The 24,852-nt window shown below is 38.0% G+C and overlaps 1 protein-coding gene across 2 annotated transcripts in view; it reads right to left on the bottom strand.

Moving 5' to 3' along the window:
* Positions 1-24,852, bottom strand: part of LOC139960716 (zinc transporter ZIP11-like) — a 56,555-nt gene that overhangs the window by 4,237 nt on the left and 27,466 nt on the right. For both annotated transcript variants that reach the window (XR_011790589.1, XM_071959313.1), the window contains exons 2-8: positions 9,312-9,350; positions 7,569-7,727; positions 5,866-5,965; positions 4,751-4,921; positions 3,633-3,702; positions 2,477-2,575; positions 1,072-1,230 (exon numbers count right to left, since the gene is read on the bottom strand). Coding sequence is in view for 1 of the 2 variants with exons in the window: in XM_071959313.1 (XP_071815414.1) it covers positions 1,072-1,230; positions 2,477-2,575; positions 3,633-3,702; positions 4,751-4,921; positions 5,866-5,965; positions 7,569-7,727; positions 9,312-9,350 (797 nt within the window). In the remaining variant the exon portion in view is untranslated. The remainder of the gene's footprint in view (positions 1-1,071; positions 1,231-2,476; positions 2,576-3,632; positions 3,703-4,750; positions 4,922-5,865; positions 5,966-7,568; positions 7,728-9,311; positions 9,351-24,852) is intronic.

Raw genomic sequence — 24,852 nt, 5'->3', positions numbered from 1 at the left:
CATTTTTGTAGTTTTACACTAAGACCATTTGTAATATTTTGCACATATAAAGTTTTGCAGCCCTGGTCGTTTGTGAAGCAATGATTGGTTTATATATATAACATAACATAACATAACAAGCTAAAGGGCCAAAAAGGGCACATGCCCCATGGAAAGCCAGACCATAGAAAACCCCAGCACAGGAATACATAAGGAAAAAATTATAAATAAAATTATATAAATAAAAAAATTAAAAAACTTTTTTTTAAAAGTGTACCCTTAACCCCATTTTATACAACCACTCTTAGTAAAGAAAGTATCAATGTGTTTCTTTAAAAGACAGCACAGAATCAGAACTAACAACCCATATTTGGCAAGTCATTCCATTCATTCACAACTCTTTGAGGGAAGCTAAATTTTTTAACATTCAGACAAGAAAAATTAAAATACATGTTAACCTACATATAATGTTTGCAGCCCTGGTTGTTTGTGAAGTAATGATTGGTAATATATATATATATATGTATATATATATATGTATCTATATATATAGTATGTTAAACCTGCAGAGTTTGAAGGGGAATTCCTAGACTTTAACATGTCACATGCAAAAATTGGAAAGAAAAGGGGATTAGTCATCCAGATAAAATAATTTTTGGGCCCAGTACCAATGTTTCGATGATAGAAATCATCTTCAAGAAAGATGATATACATATTGCACTGTGCAGTTCTACAACATATTTAATGCTAGTTTCAAACACTAACCATTCCACGATAAATACAGATTAACATTAGTCCAACAGATTAAACTTGCCAAAGCCTTTCCAAATTCCGTAATACATGAGTGGGCATTATATTCATGTCCACTCCCACTTAATGTCGACATAATTTACAAATCAAAAACAGGAAATGAAAGAAAAGTATAAAAATTTGTAAATAAAAACTGATCTCATCATCCTGCCTGGAGATAGAACAGCAGGGATGATAATCTCATGAGCAAACCGCCTCAATGCAAAAAGAAGATGAAATATTGTTTACTGATGAGACAGGAATCTTGTGGGAGTAAAATCCAGTAGTAAAGTCTCGACCTACCTCGTTTGTGCTTCTGGTATAATATCATCCATCACCACATAGACCATTGCACCAGCAGCAAACGATAATGCGTATGGTAACAAAGGCTCCGCAATACCGACTACCAAAGCCCCAAAGACACCGGCCACGGGTTCGACCATACCACTTAATTGACCGTACCTTAAAAATGAAATGACGGAAATGTCAAACTTTCATGAAGCCAAACCTCCAATATATTTGAACACAGTGCATGATTTATGTCTTAAAAATATCTAAGTCATGGAGTGTTAGCTCAGTGGTTAACGCCGGTGCCTTCCAATCATAAGGTCCCCGGTTCGAGTGACTCCAAGATTAATGTATGTCGTCCAGTTACAGAGTTGTTGACAATTGGCAATTCATAATCATGGACGTTAAATATGAACGTAAGAGACTGACTTCGGTCAGCTTGCGGCTTTGATAAGCCAATGAGGCTTCTTCGCGAGTTCCTGCTTGCAGGAGGATCTAAAATACAAGTCCAAGACCAAATAAATTCCATATTGTACTATCATCACATTAATAATGTCACCACCTTTTCCAAGATTTCAAAACTGTCTAAAAAAAAAATTGTCGATGTTCTAGAATTAATTAGGTCTTTCACCTCATAAATTGATCCGGCAAACGACTTCTTTATAATTACCCAGTTTATATCGAGCAAAGATTTTTGATGGTAAAACGAAAATGAAACAGTGACAACTTCAAATTCAATTAATTAAAAAATGAGATGAAAAGGATCATCCAATTCCTGGTTTGGTTGATGCAGCAACAAGGACCTGCCTTATATGGAAAAACTTAAAGGTGCCATCAAAATGTGAAAAACCTTTTCTCCCTTTTCTTTTTTCCATTCTTACTCATCATATTGAGATGATGACATGCTGATGCAAGCAAAATTAAGTCATTCTATCGCAAAACTGTGGATTACAAATGATCTATTCGATGAACAATTTATCGATTTTGCTGCAAAAGTTTGAGGTGGTGACATGCTGACTATAGCGTAATAAGACAGAAATGTTGAATTGACAAGATTAATTTATAAATAAAGTGATAAATTTGATCATTTTGATACAAATTGTTGAAATGGTGACTCTCAGAGCGAAATTCACCATTTTTTTGGTTAAAAAATGGTTAAATACATGAAGTGATCGATTTATCATTCTGCTGTGAATTTGTTAAATCAATGACATTTGATAAATAATCATATTGTCATCTATTATTATCTATTATTCACTCATCTGATTCAAGGAATTTTGTCACGTTCTTGCAACTGTCGAGGAAATGATCTGAACAATTCGACCACTTTGTCGACGATTGCTACTACTGTATCTCTACAGAAAGGTCTTAACATTTTGATGGCATCGTCGACGTGTCTGTTTCCTTAGGTTGCACTCACCAAAAACTCCTCCATTTTGAGTAACCCGACCCGTGAAGGGGTAGACTGACTGCGAGACCTTCAGGAAAGTTTTGAATACCGATACCGATGGCGAGATTCCTGGCAAAAGTAGAGAAAAGTCGCTAATAGAGAAATTCATTACGTAACAATATTCAGAGGTCTGTCTTTGAGCCATCATACTATAGATTTGTGCTATAGAAAGGGGGCCGTCCCAAGCCGGTCGCTAATAGCACATATCATCATGTAAGAGTGGCCAGCCAAACTTTTCAGCAATAGATTTTTAATGTTGCCATGGTGCGTCTCGTTAGCAAATAGAGAAAATTGTTAGTTACAATGGTCAGGGTGAACTTTGAACCATCACACAATAGATTAGCAAGATGCCTCGAGTGTTTAGGTCGCTAATAGAGAAAATCGTTACGTAGTAATGGTCAGAGGTCCGTCTTTGAGCCATCATACTATAGATTTGTGCTGTAGAAAGGGGTATGCCCCTAGCCGGTTGCTAATAGCGGATATCCTTATATAAGAGTGGCCAGCCAAACGGTTCAACAATAGATTTGTTATTAAATAAGTTGATACAATAACCTGTGGAAGTGCAAAAGTGTTGATCTAAGTACACAACACCGAAAGGAAAAGTAGGGTTACTTTTATTTCTTCATTGGCAAATTTTGGATTGAAATTGGATTTGAAAGATGGTTACATAGCCCTTCCCAACTAGCACTTTGGGCTAGCATGCGGCTATCTATCATACTTGTGTGTTGAAAATGATAAATATCATGTTTTCTGAAATGGTCTCATATAATGATGCATGCAACATGTGTAATGTTTTTTTCTTTTAACTTACATATGGTGAAAAAAGTGATATTTTTTTAACCTCATAAAGACCTTTAAAAAATGGGGACAATTCAGTTTGCCCGTGTGAATGACGTATTTTCATTGCAGAAAGGAGACGACCCCGATTTATCAGGACCTGGGGTAATTCTGCGATGATTCTAATGCAAGTAAAAGACATTTGATGAACTGTCTCATCTTTTATCCAAATCGATGTTATGAAAATATGAAGTGAGAAACAACTAAGACAGAACTAATTGCATCATATGATGGTTACTTCAGTTAAAATCAAGATGTCTTTTCTTAGGAAGAACGTCTGTCAACCAACCTTGCACTCTCAAAGGTCGCTGCCTGGGTTTTACCTACAGCGCCAAATCCGACCCCAACAGCTAAGCCCTCTGCAGAAACAATAGAAAACAGGAAACTCAATCTACTGGATTAATTGCTTCTTTCATTATTTTCAAGCATTTTTAAAAAAACATTAACTATCAACCAGTTCTTTTTGTGATTGTTTTTGCAACGCATTTGGTGGTGCCAAACTGGACAAATTCAAAGGAACGAAACGGGAAACTGAAAATATGATCTCTTAATTGAGCCCACCTGGAACCTAAGAAGAAATTAAGGATAATAACTTCAAGGATTTGCAAAAAAAAAAAAATAATAATTCAGCGTGTTGCATTAGAATGGTCATAACTCTCTCGTATAATAGGAACTGCCAAATGGCTGACATAATGTTGAACAACCAGGTCCAAAATAGGATGAAGAGAGGGCTGCAGTATCTTGCAGCTAGGCTGCATACTGTAGGACAAAAGCTATTTTGTATTCTGTGCATTATAACATAATAGATCTCAAATCTCTCTAGGGTGAGATTTGCAGCTGCTCCAGCTTTTCTTTGTTGACAAAGTGACTTTATAAATCTTGTTAATACTCTAAGGCAACCAGTCAACAAATAGTTAATTTAACAGATACCCTTTAATTCTCTGTCATAACATGGCTTGTTCTGATCAGCATAAAGGTCTTAACTGGATTGACAAATGTTATACATATCACGACCTTCAAAATGCATCCCTTGGACATTTTTATAACTTTCAAAGAAAGAATAAGCACATATTGATCTGTGGTTGGTTATAAGAGATTTTGTGCATAAAGTTAGTTTAACATATATATTGGCTATGTACATTCAAATTTCTTCCAGCAATTTTTTTACTAAAATTATTCGATATTTCTTACAGAGGAATTACCTTTTCGATTGGAACAATTATTCCAAGATAAAAAATATCAAAAAAGAAAATAAAAGAAAACAATTCAAAATTCACTACCAATTAGTTCACAAGAGAGAAAAAACTGTATGAACAGTTTCCAATGCTGAATGGTCTCCAAGGAGGCAGAGAAGGTAAAACTATGAGACATGAATGTTAAGCAAGACAGAGGCTTCTCCTACTGTACCTGGTATATTATGAACTGTGATAGCAACAATGAGTAATAGTATTCTTTTCCATGTGAGATGGCTTTGATTATATTGCACATGAGGTAGACCCATTCCACCATTCTCATTGTTTATGGTGATTGAGCTGGTCATTCCGGTGGTACGTCTTCTGGTTGCATGGGCAGGGTCATCTGTTCGGAGAAAACGAGTGAAAATGTGATCGCAGACGCTGTTACAGATCAGACTAGGCAATGAATATCTCGTTCCATTGGCCATGTACAATAAAACAGCCTAAAGTCTCATTTACACAACGAGGTAATTTCTCTTCTCAAGAAATAATTTCCCTTTCAAAGTGTCAAATTACAGTTAATTAGCCAACCCTCCATCCTCCCCTCCCACTGCCCCTCCCCCAAACTTCCTCTCCACCAGTAGCTAGGAACCATTGAATTATGATTTGAACAGACAGATAAATACACAATAGTAATCATCATTTGGCAATACCAATTGAGCTAACAAGTCACATCTTTTGCCTAGTTTGAAAGTTTGCATTAGTTTGAAACCTAACGCCATTACAGACTATTGCAAAGGAATCTTGCCATATTCTTTTTACAGTCTTCAAACTTTTTCTGTTTAACCCTTGCATATACAGTTTGAGTTACTATTCAACTAAACACATCACAGAGCATCCCACCTCAAGAGCCGATGTTTTTAGAGAGAACGACCTACCACATGACATAAAGACTGCCAAATCTCTCACCATATTTAAGAAAATTTTAAAAACACATCTTTTTAGTTTCTCAACGTGATTTTGTCACTTTTATATACTCATGTTTTTATCTAGACTTTTTTACTTTTGTACAACTCTATTTTTGTGCTTATCCTTTGTATTGTTTTTTTTTATAGGTTTTGGTCTGTCTTATAGTCATCTCGTGTTTTAAGATTTTTGTGTTCGTATTTTACATACTGTTTAATTTTCGTTTATGTGTTTTCTAGACTTTTTATTCCTTTGATTTCTCAGTCTTTTTATGTTTCTATTTTTTTTTGTAGGTTTTGTAAAGCGCCTAGAGGCCTTTTGGTATTTGGGGCTATATTAAGAACTTATTTATTATATTATATTATTTATTTGCATCCTTACCAGAGAGGGCAGCCTCTTCGTCATCTTCCCCTGGATTGGTGTAGTAAGGCTCGTCATGCATCTTGGGGGCTAGTGCAAGGGCTGGATTAGCGGATGCATTCTAAAAGTTAAAAGTACGAGAGACGTATTGGATATACATAATATGGAATAAATATACTAATTGGATATAAAGAAACTTAGATACATCCAGACTTTAACAATGAATACATAACTAAATTCCTCTCTCTGTCAATAGCATATCGGTCATTTCTTTCTGCACAAGTTGTTACAGCGTTAACCTTTAGTGAAAAACAATCCCTGTCAATACAACAAAACACTCTCTGAGTCTCCTCAAAATTGGACAAAATCTGCCATCTTATCTATCGGGATTTTGGGAAACTGTGTCGCAAGGAACAGCGAGCAGTAACTGCACATATTGTAGTGGAATATTTTGGTTGGAAATGCATGTACTGTACAGGAAGGAGAATAGGAAGTTTCTATTCTTCACAAAAGATACAGAACCATCTTTCTTCTTTTTATTTCCCCCTATTTCACTATTCAAGTTCACATGATCAACCATAAGACCATAAGAATCATTGTTCTGTCAATTGCCTACAAACAAACTTTCTTTGAAGCATCTAGTTAAACAAGGTGGTTTATCTATAAGAGTTAATTTGCAGAACATTTGCTATAAGAGACCAGATAACAATTGCTTCTTTTCCTGGATATTCATTCAAGTTTGAACATTTTAAACAAAAGAGATAGAGAATACTACATCTTGTATCAAGGTGGTAAAAAGACACTAAGGCACCCTGTGAAAAACAAAACCTGCAGCAAGGCTGAACCAATATCACAATAGAATAGAAACCGCTCCGTCTCCAAATCCCATTAAACTTAGATATTCCTCCCCTTTAGAGATCCCTACCTAATTGGCTCTTTAGTTCCGACCTCTTGTTTATTTGTGGCTTCTACACAATGTTATTGCATAATACTTCACTTCTCAGCAACTCCATGACTGAACAATAGACAACTTTCCCCCCCCCCCCACCAAAAAAAAGTGTCTATTCTATAAAAACAATACTATTATCCCCCGTAGGACCTCTCGCGAGGTGGATCAGGGGTTAAACTCCTTTTGTTGTTGTTGACCAATATCAAACAATAGAGGTCATCTCATCAGACCAGCAGTACCTATTGTCTGAAACTGCAAAACACAAGAAAGATACATCCTACACAAGCCTGGCTGAAGGATCCCACAACCCTGTCAGCATCATAAGTTTGACACAGTACCTATTACATCAATATCATAGTAAAATGGAATACATTTTTTAAAATAAATGTAGCTAGTATTTCATTGATGTCTTACGTCAGATTCGTCATGACTCTTAAAATGTAATATATCTTCATAAAGCTCTATAATTATAATTATAATTTGAGAAATAGGACAATCATGCCAATCTTTCAAACTGTACGTTTTTAAAAATTCTTTCGTTTATAGGGCTGCCATATTTATTCAGGGTGTTATTCCACAAAACCTACTTTAAATCATTTATTAACTTTTGATTTATAATTTGTACATACAGTACATGCTATTTTTAAGCTTTATACCTCTTAACTGTTTTTCATATCCTATTTATAAATATGTACTTCCTTGTATTTATACTGGATTTTTAATCAACTTGAAACAGGAATAAAAATAAACAAATGAAAAGGTGCAAGAATCTCACCAAATAAGGCATTGATATATCTGCGATATAAACAAAGATGGCTCCGAGTAAGAAACCGATACCGACTGGGACGGCAGCCCACTCCTTGGAGGACCAAGATATTTCTGCATGTTCAATGGCTGGTGCCAACAGAGACCAATATGAGGCTGCTAACATAACCTGTGATAGGAGATTGAACACAATTGATGCTTCCTGTGGTGTTTGCAGCAGACTTGTACTGAGTTTATACTTGTATTTATATGCGATCAAACATGGACTTGTAGTGAATCTATACTTGAAGTCATATGCAATCAAACACGACTGATGTTACTTGTCTGTGGTGTTTGCAGCAGACTTGTAGTGAGTTTATACTTGTACTCATATGCTATCAAACACGACTGATGCTACCCATGGTGTTTGCAGCAAACTTGTAGTGAGTTCATACTTGTACTCATATGCTATCAAACACGACTGATGCTACCTGTTGTGTTTGCAGCAAACTTGTAGTGAGTTTATACTTGTACTCATATGCTATCAAACACGACTGATGCTACCCATGGTGTTTGCAGCAGAGTTGTCGTGAGTCTATACTAGAATGCTTGAAGTCATGTGCTACCACAGATGTCGGAACAAGAACTCACTGATATGCATTGGTTCTCGTAAATACTCATAATCATCGCATTTTGTGAATCTAGTGCTAGGTTAAGTACTTGTAACACAAGCTTACTGATTTTTTACAGTTTCTGCTTGTACTCCTATTCATGAGGAATAGTTGTACTAAGTTTCATACTAAAAGTCTGCATTGTAGTGTTAGGGATCACTCCCAGTAAATGAAAGTACAAATGTATTGCTAGATTCAAGGAGACACAAACACAAACATCATTAAACGGTCTACGTGTTAGAGATAACTGACATGAACATCCTCCTCAAACATCAACAAAATATCTTTTACTAAATTTGGAAGGGAGATTATCACAGGTTTAATGTTTCTTTACGTGCAAGGCTGATGACTTGATCAAGTCTAATTATGACATCATCAAGCCACATTTACTCTTCCTCTTAAATTAATGTGCTTTTCTTTGCAATGTAAAATTTCTATAATAGAGAAACCTTTTGCAAACTTATGCTTATTCTAACATAATAAAGCTATAGTTACATGACCTAACAATGGGATCATTTTCAGGGTCAAAACTGTGAACATTCGACGATGAAAATATGAACAGGAAAATGAAGTGAAAGTCAAAGGATTTAGATCATAGTGGTATTATGACATCATTGAGTTAAAAACATGACAGCTTCTAGACAAGAGTTTTAAACTGTAAAGCGCATTGAGCAACTTTTGTTGGATTCTGCGCTATATATATAAGACTTATTATTATGATGATATTATTATGTTGCTTAAATATATTTCTGCAACACATAAAACTTTGTTGTGTCCTGATTATTACATTTGTTAAAATACAGCACAGAATAATTCAACACTTATGGGCAAGGTTGTAGTCTTCCAGGGGCAGGTAAGCGGGGATCACACTGTCAAAAATAGTTATTACATTAATAATGCAAAGTCATGTTTAACTGACAATTGAATTCGTTTCTCTCATTTGGGTTCGTGGAATATTGCAGCTATATTTTGCACTCATGGAACTGTTTCTTGATGAAGGATTCTCTGTCAACATACAGTAGATCGTTCTATGAACTTATACTATAGTCTTAGACATAATGCTTAAAGCTCTTTAAGTCTACATCAGTAGTGGAGACACTTACCCCAGCTGCAAACCCAAGACTTCCATCAAGTATTTTTCTCTGTAGAAGAGAAGAATAATTTATCACATACCAAATGAACAATAAGAGAGCATCCATCATACAGAATTTCATTTGACTTATTTCACACCCAACTACAAAGACAATACACAAGGTGTATATATATATATATATATATATATATATATATATATATATATATATATATATATATACCACTGGTTTGACCCATAGGGGGAAATGGAAAAAAGTGAACCATAAGGGGAAATTGAGGGAAAACACGAATAACATGGAAATAAATTATATTTTAATATCTAAATTTTCATGAAATACTTGTCATGATGTGCTCTAATGTGCTACATGTCTTTTGAGATTAAATTAATAAGATCTTAGGATATACCTTTTTTGGACCTTTAAAAATTTCCCCCGAACGTATTTTTCCTACTAATGAGGATTAGGGGGAAAAGTTTGTATTTCTCCTTAACAGTATTTTGTATTTCTCCTTAACAGTTTCTTGTATTTCTCCTTAACGTTGAAATAAGCAAATTTTCCTTTAAGGAGAAATACAAACATGTATTCGTAGTACAGAATTATGGGTACGGTGGGAGGATTGAGTGGTAGAGTAATTTCTCCGGGGACAAAACATATGATATGTAAGAAAATTTGATGATAAAATGAAAATTATCAATAATATAAACTATGATAATTTTAATATTATTTACTATAACATCAGGAATGTGAGGGGTTCATATAAAAGCGCAATAAAAGGGCTGAAAAACTTCGAACTATCTACACGGTCGCACTTACCCCAAACCCCTCCCCCTTTCCCTCTTTCATGGGGAACTCTAGCCCAACCATCTGTTCAGAAACGTTCAAGCATCTCGTATACGAAAATCGGTGAAGGAAAGCTACCAGGGGCGTTGTGGGTAGGGGCGGGGGTTGCGACGACTTTAATACCCTATTAGTTTTCGAGCATAACAGTATTCACTCTGGCTAATTATTAGTTTAGTTTAGTTACCAAAGGATCAGGAAGCTTTACAGTAGCTTATTTGAGAACCTATCCGTGCTAGATCATGGATGAACACCGGCTTACTTCAAGCCTTCTATTTTCGATAAATGTTCAGAGGGTAAAGAGGCAGGGGTGTGAATTCTCTCCCATTCCTGCTCCCGGGACCGCCTTTTAAAGTCCCCGTCAACTTTTTTCGATACATTTGTACCACTGGCCTTCACTTCACAATCTTAAATTCACACTGGTTGAGCAAGTAAGCAACTGAGTATAGCTATCTGCTTGAAGGCTACATGGACTATTTACTACAAAAGCTATATGTTAATGTAACAGTCGAAATTTGCATTTCTAATTAGATACAAGTTTCTTGTATTTCTCCTTAACGTTGAAATAAGCAAATTTTCCCTTAAGGAGAAATACAAACATGTATTCGTAGTACAGCATTATGGTAACGGTGGGGAGGATTGAGTGGTAGAGTAATTTCTCCGGGGACAAAACATATGATATATAATAAACTTTGATGATCAATGAAAATAATCAATAATATAATCTATGATAATTTTAATATTATTTATTATATCATCAGACTGTGAGGGGCACATATAAAAGCGCAAAAAAGGGCTGAAAAACTTCGAACTACTCACACGGTCGCACTAACCCCACCTCCCTCCCCCTTTCCCTCTTTCGTGGGTAACTCTAGCCCAACCATCTGTTCAGAAACGTCCAAGCGTCTCGTTTACGGAATTAGGTAAACGGAAGCTACCAGGGGCGTTGTGGGTAGGGGCGGGGGTTGCGACGACTTTAATACCCTATTAGTTTTCGAGCATAACAGTATTCACTCTGGCTAATTATTAGTTTAGTTTAGTTACCCAAGGATCAAGAAGCTTTACAGTAGCTTATTTGAGAACCTATCCGTGTTAAATCATGGATGAACACCGGCTTACTTCAAGCCTTCTATTTTCGATAATTGTTCAGAGGGTAAAGAGGCAGGGGTGTGAATTCTCTCCCATTCCTGCTCCCGGGACCGCCTTTTAAAGTCCCCATCAACTTTTTTTCTCGTTACATTTGTACCGCTGGCCATCACTTCACAAACTTATTAATCCCTCTGGTTAAGCAAGTAAGCACCTGAGTATAGTCATCTGCTTGAAGGCTACATAGACTGTTTACTACAAAAGCCATGTTAATGTAACAGCCAGAATTTGCATTTCTAATTAGATACGAGTTTCTTGTATTTCTCCTTAACGTTGAAATAAGCAAATTTTCCCTTAAGGAGAAATACAAACATGTATTCGTAGTACAACATTATGGTAACGGTGGGGAGGATTGAGTGGTAGAGTAATTTCTCCGGGGACAAAACATATGATATGTAATAAACTTTGATGATCAATGAAAATAATCAATAATATAATCTATGATAAGTTTAATATTATTTATTATATCATCAGACTGTGAGGGGCACATATAAAAGCGCAAAGAAAGGGTTGAAAAACTTCGAACTACTCACACGGTCGCACTAACCCCACCTCACTCCCCCTTTCCCTCTTTCGTGGGTAACTCTAGCCCAACCATCTGTTCAGAAACGTCCAAGCGTCTCGTTTACGGAATTAGGTAAACGGAAGCTACCAGGGGCGTTGTGGGTAGGGGCGGGGGTTGCGACGACTTTAATACCCTATTAGTTTTCGAGCATAACAGTATTCACTCTGGCTAATTATTAGTTTAGTTTAGTTACCCAAGGATCAGGAAGCTTTACAGTAGCTTATTTGAGAACCTATCCGTGTTAAATCATGGATGAACACCGGCTTACTTCAAGCCTTCAATTTGCAATAATTGTTCAGAGGGTAAAGAGGCAGGGGTGTGAAATCTCTCCCATTCCTGCCCCCGGGACCGCCTTTTAAAGTCCCCGTCAACTTTTTTCGATACATTTGTACCACTGGCCCTCACTTCACAAACTTAAATTCACACTGGTTGAGCAAGTAGGCAACTGAGTATAGCTATCTGCTTGAAGGCTACATAGACTGTTTACTACAAAAGCTATATGTTAATGTAACAGTCAAAATTTGCATTTCTAATTAGATACGAGTTTCTTGTATTTCTCCTTAACGTTGAAATAAGCAAATTTTCCCTTAAGGAGAAATACAAACATGTATTCGTAGTACAGCATTATGGTAACGGTGGGGAGGATTGAGTGGTAGAGTAATTTCTCCGGGGACAAAACATATGATATGTAATAAACTTTGATGATAAATGAAAATAATCAATAATATAATCTATGATAAGTTTAATATTATTTATTATATCATCAGACTGTGAGGGGCACATATAAAAGCGCAAAGAAAGGGCTGAAAAACTTCGAACTACTCACACGGTCGCACTAACCTCACCTCCCTCCCCCTTTCCCTCTTTCGTGGGTAACTCTAGCCCAACCATCTGTTCAGAAACGTCCAAGCGTCTCGTTTACGGAATTAGGTAAACGGAAGCTACCAGGGGCGTTGTGGGTAGGGGCGGGGGTTGCGACGACTTTAATACCCTATTAGTTTTCGAGCATAACAGTATTCACTCTGGCTAATTATTAGTTTAGTTTAGTTACCCAAGGATCAAGAAGCTTTACAGTAGCTTATTTGAGAACCTATCCGTGCTAGATCATGGATGAACACCGGCTTACTTCAAGCCTTCTATTTTCGATAATTGTTCAGAGGGTAAAGAGGCAGGGGTGTGAAATCTCTCCCATTCCTGCCCCCGGGACCGCCTTTTAAAGTCCCCGTCAACTTTTTTCGATACATTTGTACCACTGGCCCTCACTTCACAAACTTAAATTCACACTGGTTGAGCAAGTAGGCAACTGAGTATAGCTATCTGCTTGAAGGCTACATAGACTGTTTACTACAAAAGCTATATGTTAATGTAACAGTCAAAATTTGCATTTCTAATTAGATACGAGTTTCTTGTATTTCTCCTTAACGTTGAAATAAGCAAATTTTCCCTTAAGGAGAAATACAAACATGTATTCGTAGTACAGCATTATGGTAACGGTGGGGAGGATTGAGTGGTAGAGTAATTTCTCCGGGGACAAAACATATGATATGTAATAAACTTTGATGATAAATGAAAATAATCAATAATATAATCTATGATAAGTTTAATATTATTTATTATATCATCAGACTGTGAGGGGCACATATAAAAGCGCAAAGAAAGGGCTGAAAAACTTCGAACTACTCACACGGTCGCACTAACCTCACCTCCCTCCCCCTTTCCCTCTTTCGTGGGTAACTCTAGCCCAACCATCTGTTCAGAAACGTCCAAGCGTCTCGTTTACGGAATTAGGTAAACGGAAGCTACCAGGGGCGTTGTGGGTAGGGGCGGGGGTTGCGACGACTTTAATACCCTATTAGTTTTCGAGCATAACAGTATTCACTCTGGCTAATTATTAGTTTAGTTTAGTTACCCAAGGATCAAGAAGCTTTACAGTAGCTTATTTGAGAACCTATCCGTGCTAGATCATGGATGAACACCGGCTTACTTCAAGCCTTCTATTTTCGATAATTGTTCAGAGGGTAAAGAGGCAGGGGTGTGAAATCTCTCCCATTCCTGCTCCCGGGACCGCCTTTTAAAGTCCCCATCAACTTTTTTTCTCGATACATTTGTACCGCTGGCCATCACTTCACAAACTTATTAATCACACTGGTTGAGCAAGTAAGCAACTTAGTATAGCTATCTGCTTGAAGGCTACATAGACTGTTTACTACAAAAGCTATGTTAATGTAACTGCCAGAATTTGCATTTCTAATTAGATACAGGTTTCTTGTATTTCTCCTTAACGTCGAAATAAGCAAATTTTCCCTTATGGAGAAATACAAACATGTATTCGTAGTACAGCATTATGGGTACGGTGGGGAGGATTGAGTGGTAGAGTAATTTCTCCGGGGACAAAACATATGATATGTAATAAACTTTGATGATAAATGAAAATAATCAATAATATAATCTATGATAAGTTTAATATTATTTATTATATCATCAGACTGTGAGGGGCACATATAAAAGCGCAAAGAAAGGGCTGAAAAACTTCGAACTACTCACACGGTCGCACTAACCCCACCTCCCTCCCCCTTTCCCTCTTTCGTGGGTAACTCTAGCCTAACCATCTGTTCAGAAACGTCCAAGCGTCTCGTTTACGGAATTATAGGTAAACGGAAGCTACCAGGGGCGTTGTGGGTAGGGGCGGGGGTTGCGACGACTTTAATACCCTATTAGTTTTCGAGCATAACAGTATTCACTCTGGCTAATTATTAGTTTAGTTTAGTTACCCAAGGATCAAGAAGCTTTACAGTAGCTTATTTGAGAACCTATCCGTGTTAAATCATGGATGAACACCGGCATACTTCAAGCCTTCTATTTTCAATAATTGTTCAGGGGGTAAAGAGGCAGGGGTGTGAAATCTCTCCCATTCCTGCTCCCGGGACAGCCTTTTAAAGTCCCCATCAACTTTTTTCGATACATTTGTACCACTGGCCCTCACTTCACAAACTTAAATTCACACTGGTTGAGCAAGTAAGCAACTGAGTATAGCTATCTGCTTGAAGGCTACATAGACTATTTACTACAAAAGCTATATGTTAATGTAACAGTCAAAATTTGTATTTCTAATTAGATACGAGTTTCTTGTATTTCTCCTTAACGTTGAAATAAGCAAATTTTCCCTTAAGGAGAAATACAAACATGTATTCGTAGTACAGCATTATGGTAACGGTGGGGAGGATTGAGTGGTAATTTCTCCGGGGACAAAACATATGATATGTAATAAACTTTGATGATAAATGAAAATAATCAATAATATAATCTATGATAAGTTTAATATTATTTATTATATCATCAGACTGTGAGGGGCACATATAAAAGCGCAAAGAAAGGGCTGAAAAACTTCGAACTACTCACACGGTCGCACTAACCCCACCTCCCTCCCCCTTTCCCTCTTTCGTGGGTAACTCTAGCCCAACCATCTGTTCAGAAACGTCCAAGCGTCTCGTTTACGGAATTAGGTAAACGGAAGCTACCAGGGGCGTTGTGGGTAGGGGCGGGGGTTGCGACGACTTTAATACCCTATTAGTTTTCGAGCATAACAGTATTCACTCTGGCTAATTATTAGTTTAGTTTAGTTACCCAAGGATCAAGAAGCTTTACAGTAGCTTATTTGAGAACCTATCCGTGTTAAACCATGGATGAACACCGGCTTACTTCAAGCCTTCTATTTTCAATAATTGTTCAGAGGGTAAAGAGGCAGGGGTGTGAAATCTCTCCCATTCCTGCCCCCGGGACCGCCTTTTAAAGTCCCCGTCAACTTTTTTTCTCGATACATTTGTACCACTGGCCCTCATTTCACAATCTTAAATTCACACTGGTTGAGCAAGTAAGCAACTGAGTATAGCTATCTGCTTGAAGGCTACATAGACTATTTACTACAAAAGCTATGTTAATGTAACAGTCAAAATTTGCATTTCTAATTACATACGAGTTTCTTGTATTTCTCCTTAACGTTGAAATAAGCAAATTTTCCCTTAAGGAGAAATACAAACATGTATTCGTAGTACAGCATTATGGTAACGGTGGGGAGGATTGAGTGGTAATTTCTCCGGGGACAAATCATATGATATGTAATAAACTTGATGATAAATGAAAATAATCAATAATATAATCTATGATAAGTTTAATATTATTTATTATATCATCAGACTGTGAGGGGCACATATAAAAGCGCAAAGAAAGGGCTGAAAAACTTCGAACTACTCACACGGTCGCACTAACCCCACCTCCCTCCCCCTTTCCCTCTTTCGTGGGTAACTCTAGCCCAACCATCTGTTCAGAAACGTCCAAGCGTCTCGTTTACGGAATTAGGTAAACGGAAGCTACCAGGGGCGTTGTGGGTAGGGGCGGGGGTTGCGACGACTTTAATACCCTATTAGTTTTCGAGCATAACAGTATTCACTCTGGCTAATTATTAGTTTAGTTTAGTTACCCAAGGATCAGGAAGCTTTACAGTAGCTTATTTGAGAACCTATCCGTGTTAAATCATGGATGAACACCGGCTTACTTCAAGCCTTCTATTTGCAATAATTGTTCAGAGGGTAAAGAGGCAGGGGTGTGAAATCTCTCCCATTCCTGCCCCCGGGACCGCCTTTTAAAGTCCCCGTCAACTTTTTTCGATACATTTGTACCACTGGCCCTCACTTCACAAACTTAAATTCACACTGGTTGAGCAAGTAGGCAACTGAGTATAGCTATCTGCTTGAAGGCTACATAGACTATTTACTACAAAAGCTATATGTTAATGTAACAGTCAAAATTTGCATTTCTAATTAGATACGAGTTTCTTGTATTTCTCCTTAACGTTGAAATAAGCAAATTTTCCCTTAAGGAGAAATACAAACATGTATTCGTAGTACAGCATTATGGTAACGGTGGGGAGGATTGAGTGGTAGAGTAATTTCTCCGGGGACAAAACATATGATATGTAATAAACTTTGATGATAAATGAAAATAATCAATAATATAATCTATGATAAGTTTAATATTATTTATTATATCATCAGACTGTGAGGGGCACATATAAAAGCGCAAAGAAAGGGCTGAAAAACTTCGAACTACTCACACGGTCGCACTAACCCCACCTCCCTCCCCCTTTCCCTCTTTCGTGGGTAACTCTAGCCCAACCATCTGTTCAGAAACGTCCAAGCGTCTCGTTTACGGAATTAGGTAAAGGAAAGCTACCAGGGGCGTTGTGGGTAGGGGCGGGGGTTGCGACGACTTTAATACCCTGTTAGTTTTCGAGCATAACAGTATTCACTCTGGCTAATTATTAGTTTAGTTTAGTTACCCAAGGATCAGGAAGCTTTACAGTAGCTTATTTGAGAACCTATCCGTGTTAAACATGGATGAATACCGACTTACTTCTAGCCTTCTATTTTCAATAATTGTTCAGAGGGTAAAGAGGCAGGGGTGTGAAATCTCTCCCATTCCTGCTCCCGGGACCGCCTTTTAAAGTCCCCGTCAACTTTTTTTTCTCGATACATTTGTACCACTGGCCATCACTTCACAATCTTAAATTCACACTGGTTGAGCAAGTAAGCAACTGAGTATAGCTATCTGCTTGAAGGCTACATAGACTATTTACTAAAAACGTTATATGTTAATGTAACAGTCAAAATTTGCATTTCTAATTAGATACGAGTTTCTTGTATTTCTCCTTAACGTTGAAATAAGCAAATTTTCCCTTAAGGAGAAATACAAACATGTATTCGTAGTACAGCATTATGGTAACGGTGGGGAGGATTGAGTGGTAATTTCTCCGGGGACAAATCATATGATATGTAATAAACTTGATGATAAATGAAAATAATCAATAATATAATCTATGATAAGTTTAATATTATTTATTATATCATCAGACTGTGAGGGGCACATATAAAAGCGCAAAGAAAGGGCTGAAAAACTTCGAACTACTCACACGGTCGCACTAACCCCACCTCCCTCCCCCTTTCCCTCTTTCGTGGGTAACTCTAGCCCAACCATCTGTTCAGAAACGTCCAAGCGTCTCGTTTACGGAATTAGGTAAGCGGAAGCTACCAGGGGCGTTGTGGGTAGGGGCAGGGGTTGCGACGACTTTAATACCCTATTAGTTTTCGAGCATAACAGTATTCACTCTGGCTAATTATTAGTTTAGTTTAGTTACCCAAGGATCAGGAAGCTTTACAGTAGCTTATTTGAGAACCTATCCGTGTTAAATCATGGATGAACACCGGCTTACTTCAAGCCTTCTATTTGCAATAATTGTTCAGAGGGTAAAGAGGCAGGGGTGTGAAATCTCTCCCATTCCTGCCCCCGGGACCGCCTTTTAAAGTCCCCGTCAACTTTTTTCGATACATTTGTACCACTGGCCCTCACTTCACAAACTTAAATTCACACTGGTTGAGCAAGTAGGCAACTGAGTATAGCTATCTGCTTGAAGGCTACATAGACTATTTACTACAAAAGCTATATGTTAATGTAACAGTCAAAATTTGCATTTCTAATTAGATACGAGTTTCTTGTATTTCTCCTTAACGTTGAAATAAGCAAATTTTCCCTTAAAGAGAAATACAAACATGTATTCGTAGTACAGCATTATGGTAACGGTGGGGAGGATTGAGTGGTAGAGTAATTTCTCCGGGGACAAAACATATGATATGTAATAAACTTTGATGATAAATGAAAATAATCAATAATATAATCTATGATAAGTTTAATATTATTTATTATATCATCAGACTGTGAGGGGCACATATAAAAGCGCAAAGAAAGGGCTGAAAAACTTCGAACTACTCACACGGTCGCACTAACCCCACCTCCCTCCCCCTTTCCCTCTTTCGTGGGTAACTCTAGCCCAACCATCTGTTCAGAAACGTCCAAGCGTCTCGTTTACGGAATTAGGTAAAGGAAAGCTACCAGGGGCGTTGTGGGTAGGGGCGGGGGTTGCGACGACTTTAATACCCTGTTAGTTTTCGAGCATAACAGTATTCACTCTGGCTAATTATTAGTTTAGTTTAGTTACCCAAGGATCAGGAAGCTTTACAGTAGCTTATTTGAGAACCTATCCGTGTTAAACATGGATGAATACCGGCTTACTTCTAGCCTTCTATTTTCAATAATTGTTCAGAGGGTAAAGAGGCAGGGGTGTGAAATCTCTCCCATTCCTGCTCCCGGGACCGCCTTTTAAAGTCCCCGTCAACTTTTTTTTCTCGATACATTTGTACCACTGGCCATCACTTCACAATCTTAAATTCACACTGGTTGAGCAAGTAAGCAACTGAGTATAGCTATCTGCTTGAAGGCTACATAGACTATTTACTAAAAAAGTTATATGTTAATGTAACAGTCAAAATTTGCATTTCTAATTAGATACGAGTTTCTTGTATTTCTCCTTAACGTTGAAATAAGCAAATTTTCCCTTAAGGAGAAATACAAACATGTATTCGTAGTACAGCATTATGGTAACGGTGGGGAGGATTGAGTGGTAGAGTAATTTCTCCGGGGACAAAACATATGATATGTAATAAACTTTGATGATAAATGAAAATAATCAATAATATAATCTATGATAAGTTTAATATTATTTATTATATCATCAGACTGTGAGGGGCACATATAAAAGCGCAAAGAAAGGGCTGAAAACTTCGAACTACTCACACGGTCGCACTAACCCCACCTCCCTCCCCCTTTCCCTCTTTCGTGGGTAACTCTAGCCCAACCATCTGTTCAGAAACGTCCAAGCGTCTCGTTTACGGAATTAGGTAAAGGAAAGCTACCAGGGGCGTTGTGGGTTGGGGCGGGGGTTGCGACGACTTTAATACCCTATTAGTTTTCGAGCATAACAGTATTCACTCTGGCTAATTATTAGTTTAGTTTAGTTACCCAAGGATCAAGAAGCTTTACAGTAGCTTATTTGAGAACCTATCCGTGTTAAATCATGGATGAACACCGGCTTACTTCAAGCCTTCTATTTTCAATAATTGTTCAGAGGGTAAAGAGGCAGGGGTGTGAAATCTCTCCCATTCCTGCTCCCGGGACCGCCTTTTAAAGTCCCCGTCATTTTTTTCTCGATACATTTGTACCACTGGCCCTCACTTCACAATCTTAAATTCACATTGGTTGAGCAAGTAAGCAACTGAGTATAGCTATCTGCTTGAAGGCTACATAGACTATTTACTACAAAAGATATATGTTAATGTAACAGTCAAAATTTGCATTTCTAATTAGATACGAGTTTCTTGTATTTCTCCTTAACGTTGAAATAAGCAAATTTTCCCTTAAGGAGAAATACAAACATGTATTCGTAGTACAGCATTATGGTAACGGTGGGGAGGATTGAGTGGTAGAGTAATTTCTCCGGGGACAAAACATATGATATGTAATAAACTTTGATGATAAATGAAAATAATAATATAATCTATGATAAGTTTAATATTATTTATTATATCATCAGACTGTGAGGGGCACATATAAAAGCGCAAAGAAAGGGCTGAAAAACTTCGAACTACTCACACGGTCGCACTAACCCCACCTCCCTCCCCCTTTCCCTCTTTCGTGGGTAACTCTAGCCCAACCATCTGTTCAGAAACGTCCAAGCGTCTCGTTTTACGGAATTAGGTAAACGGAAGCTACCAGGGGCGTTGTGGGTAGGGGCGGGGGTTACGACGACTTTAATACCCTATTAGTTTTCGAGCATAACAGTATTCACTCTGGCTAATTATTAGTTTAGTTTAGTTACCCAAGGATCAGGAAGCTTTACAGTAGCTTATTTGAGAACCTATCCGTGCTAGATCATGGATGAACACCGGCTTACTTCAAGCCTTCTATTTTCGATAATTGTTCAGAGGGTAAAGAGGCAGGGGTGTGAAATCTCTCCCATTCCTGCTCCCGGGACCGCCTTTTAAAGTCCCCGTCAACTTTTTTTCTCGATACATTTGTACCGCTGGCCATCACTTCACAAACTTATTAATCACTCTGGTTAAGCAAGTAAGCATCTGAGTATAGTCATCTGCTTGAAGGCTACATAGACTGTTTACTACAAAAGCCATGTTAATGTAAATGCCAGAATTTGCATTTCTAATTAGATACAGGTTTCTTGTATTTCTCCTTAACGTCGAAATAAGCAAATTTTCCCTTAAGGAGAAATACAAACATGTATTCGTAGTACAGCATTATGGTAACGGTGGGGAGGATTGAGTGGTAGAGTAATTTCTCCGGGGACAAAACATATGATATGTAATAAACTTTGATGATAAATGAAAATAATCAATAATATAATCTATGATAAGTTTAATATTATTTATTATATCATCAGACTGTGAGGGGCACATATAAAAGCGCAAAGAAAGGGCTGAAAAACTTCGAACTACTCACACGGTCGCACTAACCCCACCTCCCTCCCCCTTTCCCTCTTTCGTGGGTAACTCTAGCCCAACCATCTGTTCAGAAACGTCCAAGCGTCTCGTTTTACGGAATTAGGTAAACGGAAGCTACCAGGGGCGTTGTGGGTAGGGGCGGGGGTTGCGACGACTTTAATACCCTATTAGTTTTCGAGCATAACAGTATTCACTCTGGCTAATTATTAGTTTAGTTTAGTTACCCAAGGATCAAGAAGCTTTACAGTAGCTTATTTGAGAACCTATCCGTGCTAGATCATGGATGAACACCGGCTTACTTCAAGCCTTCTATTTTCGATAATTGTTCAGAGGGTAAAGAGGCAGGGGTGTGAATTCTCTCCCATTCCTGCTCCCGGGACCGCCTTTTAAAGTCCCCGTCATTTTTTTCTCGATACATTTGTACCGCTGGACATCACTTCACAAACTTATTAATCACTCTGGTTAAGCAAGTAAGCATCTGAGTATAGTCATCTGCTTGAAGGCTACATAGACTGTTTACTACAAAAGCCATGTTAATGTAAATGCCAGAATTTGCATTTCTAATTAGATACAGGTTTCTTGTATTTCTCCTTAACGTCGAAATAAGCAAATTTTCCCTTAAGGAGAAATACAAACATGTATTCGTAGTACAGCATTATGGTAACGGTGGGGAGGATTGAGTGGTAGAGTAATTTCTCCGGGGACAAAACATATGATATGTAATAAACTTTGATGATAAATGAAAATAATCAATAATATAATCTATGATAAGTTTAATATTATTTATTATATCATCAGACTGTGAGGGGCACATATAAAAGCGCAAAGAAAGGGCTGAAAAACTTCGATCTACTCACACGGTCGCACTAACCCCACCTCCCTCCCCCTTTCCCTCTTTCGTGGGTAACTCTATCCCAACCATCTGTTCAGAAACGTCCAAGCGTCTCGTTTACGGAATTAGGTAAACGAAAGCTACCAGGGGCGTTGTGGGTAGGGGCGGGGGTTACGACGACTTTAATACCCTATTAGTTTTCGAGCATAACAGTATTCACTCTGGCTAATTATTAGTTTAGTTTAGTTACCCAAGGATCAGGAAGCTTTACAGTAGCTTATTTGAGAACCTATCCGTGCTAGATCATGGATGAACACCGGCTTACTTCAAGCCTTCTATTTTCAATAATTGTTCAGAGGGTAAAGAGGCAGGGGTGTGAAATCTCTCCCATTCCTGCTCCCGGGACAGCCTTTTAAAGTCCCCATCAACTTTTTTCGATACATTTGTACCACTGGCCCTCACTTCACAATCTTAAATTCACACTGGTTGAGCAAGTAAGCAACTGAGTATAGCTATCTGCTTGAAGGCTACATAGACTATTTACTACAAAAGCTATATGTTAATGTAACAGTCAAAATTTGTTTTTCTAATTAGATACGAGTTTCTTGTATTTCTCCTTAACGTTGAAATAAGCAAATTTTCCCTTAAGGAGAAATACAAACATGTATTCGTAGTACAGCATTATGGTAACGGTGGGGAGGATTGAGTGGTAGAGTAATTTCTCCGGGGACAAAACATATGATATGTAATAAACTTTGATGATAAATGAAAATAATCAATAATATAATCTATGATAAGTTTAATATTATTTATTATATCATCAGACTGTGAGGGGCACATATAAAAGCGCAAAGAAAGGGCTGAAAAACTTCGAACTACTCACACGGTCGCACTAACCTCACCTCCCTCCCCCTTTCCCTCTTTCGTGGGTAACTCTAGCCCAACCATCTGTTCAGAAACGTCCAAGCGTCTCGTTTACGGAATTAGGTAAACGGAAGCTACCAGGGGCGTTGTGGGTAGGGGCGGGGGTTGCGACGACTTTAATACCCTATTAGTTTTCGAGCATAACAGTATTCACTCTGGCTAATTATTAGTTTAGTTTAGTTACCCAAGGATCAAGAAGCTTTACAGTAGCTTATTTGAGAACCTATCCGTGCTAGATCATGGATGAACACCGGCTTACTTCAAGCCTTCTATTTTCGATAATTGTTCAGAGGGTAAAGAGGCAGGGGTGTGAAATCTCTCCCATTCCTGCTCCCGGGACAGCCTTTTAAAGTCCCCGTCAACTTTTTTTCTCGATACATTTGTACCACTGGCCCTCACTTCACAAACTTATTAATCACTCTGGTTAAGCAAGTAAACAACTGAGTATAATTTATCTGCTTGAAGGCTACATAGACTACTACAAAAGCTATGTTAATGTAACAGTCACAGTACCGGTGCAAGGGGACTGGGGTTGGAAGCGGATCAGTCGTTCGGTAGTTTGGTTTTTGTGTCCACGTTCTTTCCCGGACCACTTTTTCTCAAAAAATCTCTTTTTTTGGCAACAAATTATTTGACGACATAGTAAATTGCCAAAAATACAGTGCTTTTTCCTAGCGCGCTTAATATTATTTCTTGGGGAAGGGGTGGGCTATTCATCACTTACGTGAAATTTGTTTAATTGTTCACTTCATTCCAACTGAGCATTTGGAATTAAGTGAAAAATTAAGCATGTTGCAGAAAATGTTGAGTTGACGAGATACGATAAGATGTCAGTTAAACATTTTGCAGAAAAATGTCCAATTGCTCAGTTGGAATGAAGTGAACAATTGAACATTTTGCAGCAAACTGTCCAATTGACGAGGTATGATAAGTTGTCAATTAAACATTTTGCAGAAAATTGTTGGATTGCTCAGTTAAAGCAACTGAGCAATCCAACATTTTCCTGATTTTTGATAAGATTCTATTGTTGTTATCTTAACAATTTACTGAAAAATGTCCAACTTATGGGGCAAAGTTTTCCTTGTTGATGGCACTTTTAAGCTTCCGTAGATTAGCATTGAGTGTTTTATTGTATTCCACAGACCATATATATCCTGAACTTATTTGAAGCCAGCCTGCTAGCGAATAGGATCATCCCACCCAATAGCAAAATTAGTACATAGATAAACCAAATTGAAGCTGGCGAACGTTGTACAGATGTTCTATTAGGCATTTTTTTTTTTAGAGTATTCAAAATCTTACGAAGTTTTGTACGGTGGAGTATAAAGATCGCGAGAAACAATTTCTCAAAGTGGCAAGGAAAACGTAAATATGACTGATTAAAGGACAATCTTAACCGAAATTTTTAGGCCATTCACAATCACAAGAATATATGAATAGGCTTAGGTAAATTATAGTGCGACAGTCGGCAAGTTCCGACTGCGGCACTCAAATTTTCCAACTACTGTCAGGGCGTTGTAGTCAAGTGGTTAAGGCAGTGGACTTGTGATCTAAGGATTACAGGTTCGAGCCCTGGCCAGATCATTGCGTTGTGTCCTTTGGCAAGGCGCTTTATCTCCATTGCCTCTCTTCACCCAGGTGTATAAATGGGGACCTGCGAGGTAACTTGTAAATATAGTTGCGTGCGCCGGTTTGTGGCTGCACCCTATGGGAAGTCCCCTGTGGGACACGTGGTTGTGGTGCACTGCGGTGCTCCAGGAGAGATTGATTGAATTGTGCACACTTTGGTGTGTGGGTGTGACAAGTTACCAATGACCAGGGGTTAAGTTGTAAAGTCATGTGAGG

The sequence above is a fragment of the Apostichopus japonicus genome, chromosome 19 (genome assembly GCF_037975245.1).
Source record: "Apostichopus japonicus isolate 1M-3 chromosome 19, ASM3797524v1, whole genome shotgun sequence".
NCBI classification, from domain to species: Eukaryota; Metazoa; Echinodermata; class Holothuroidea; order Aspidochirotida; family Stichopodidae; genus Apostichopus; species Apostichopus japonicus.
This window is presented reverse-complemented; position numbering and strand designations above follow the sequence as displayed.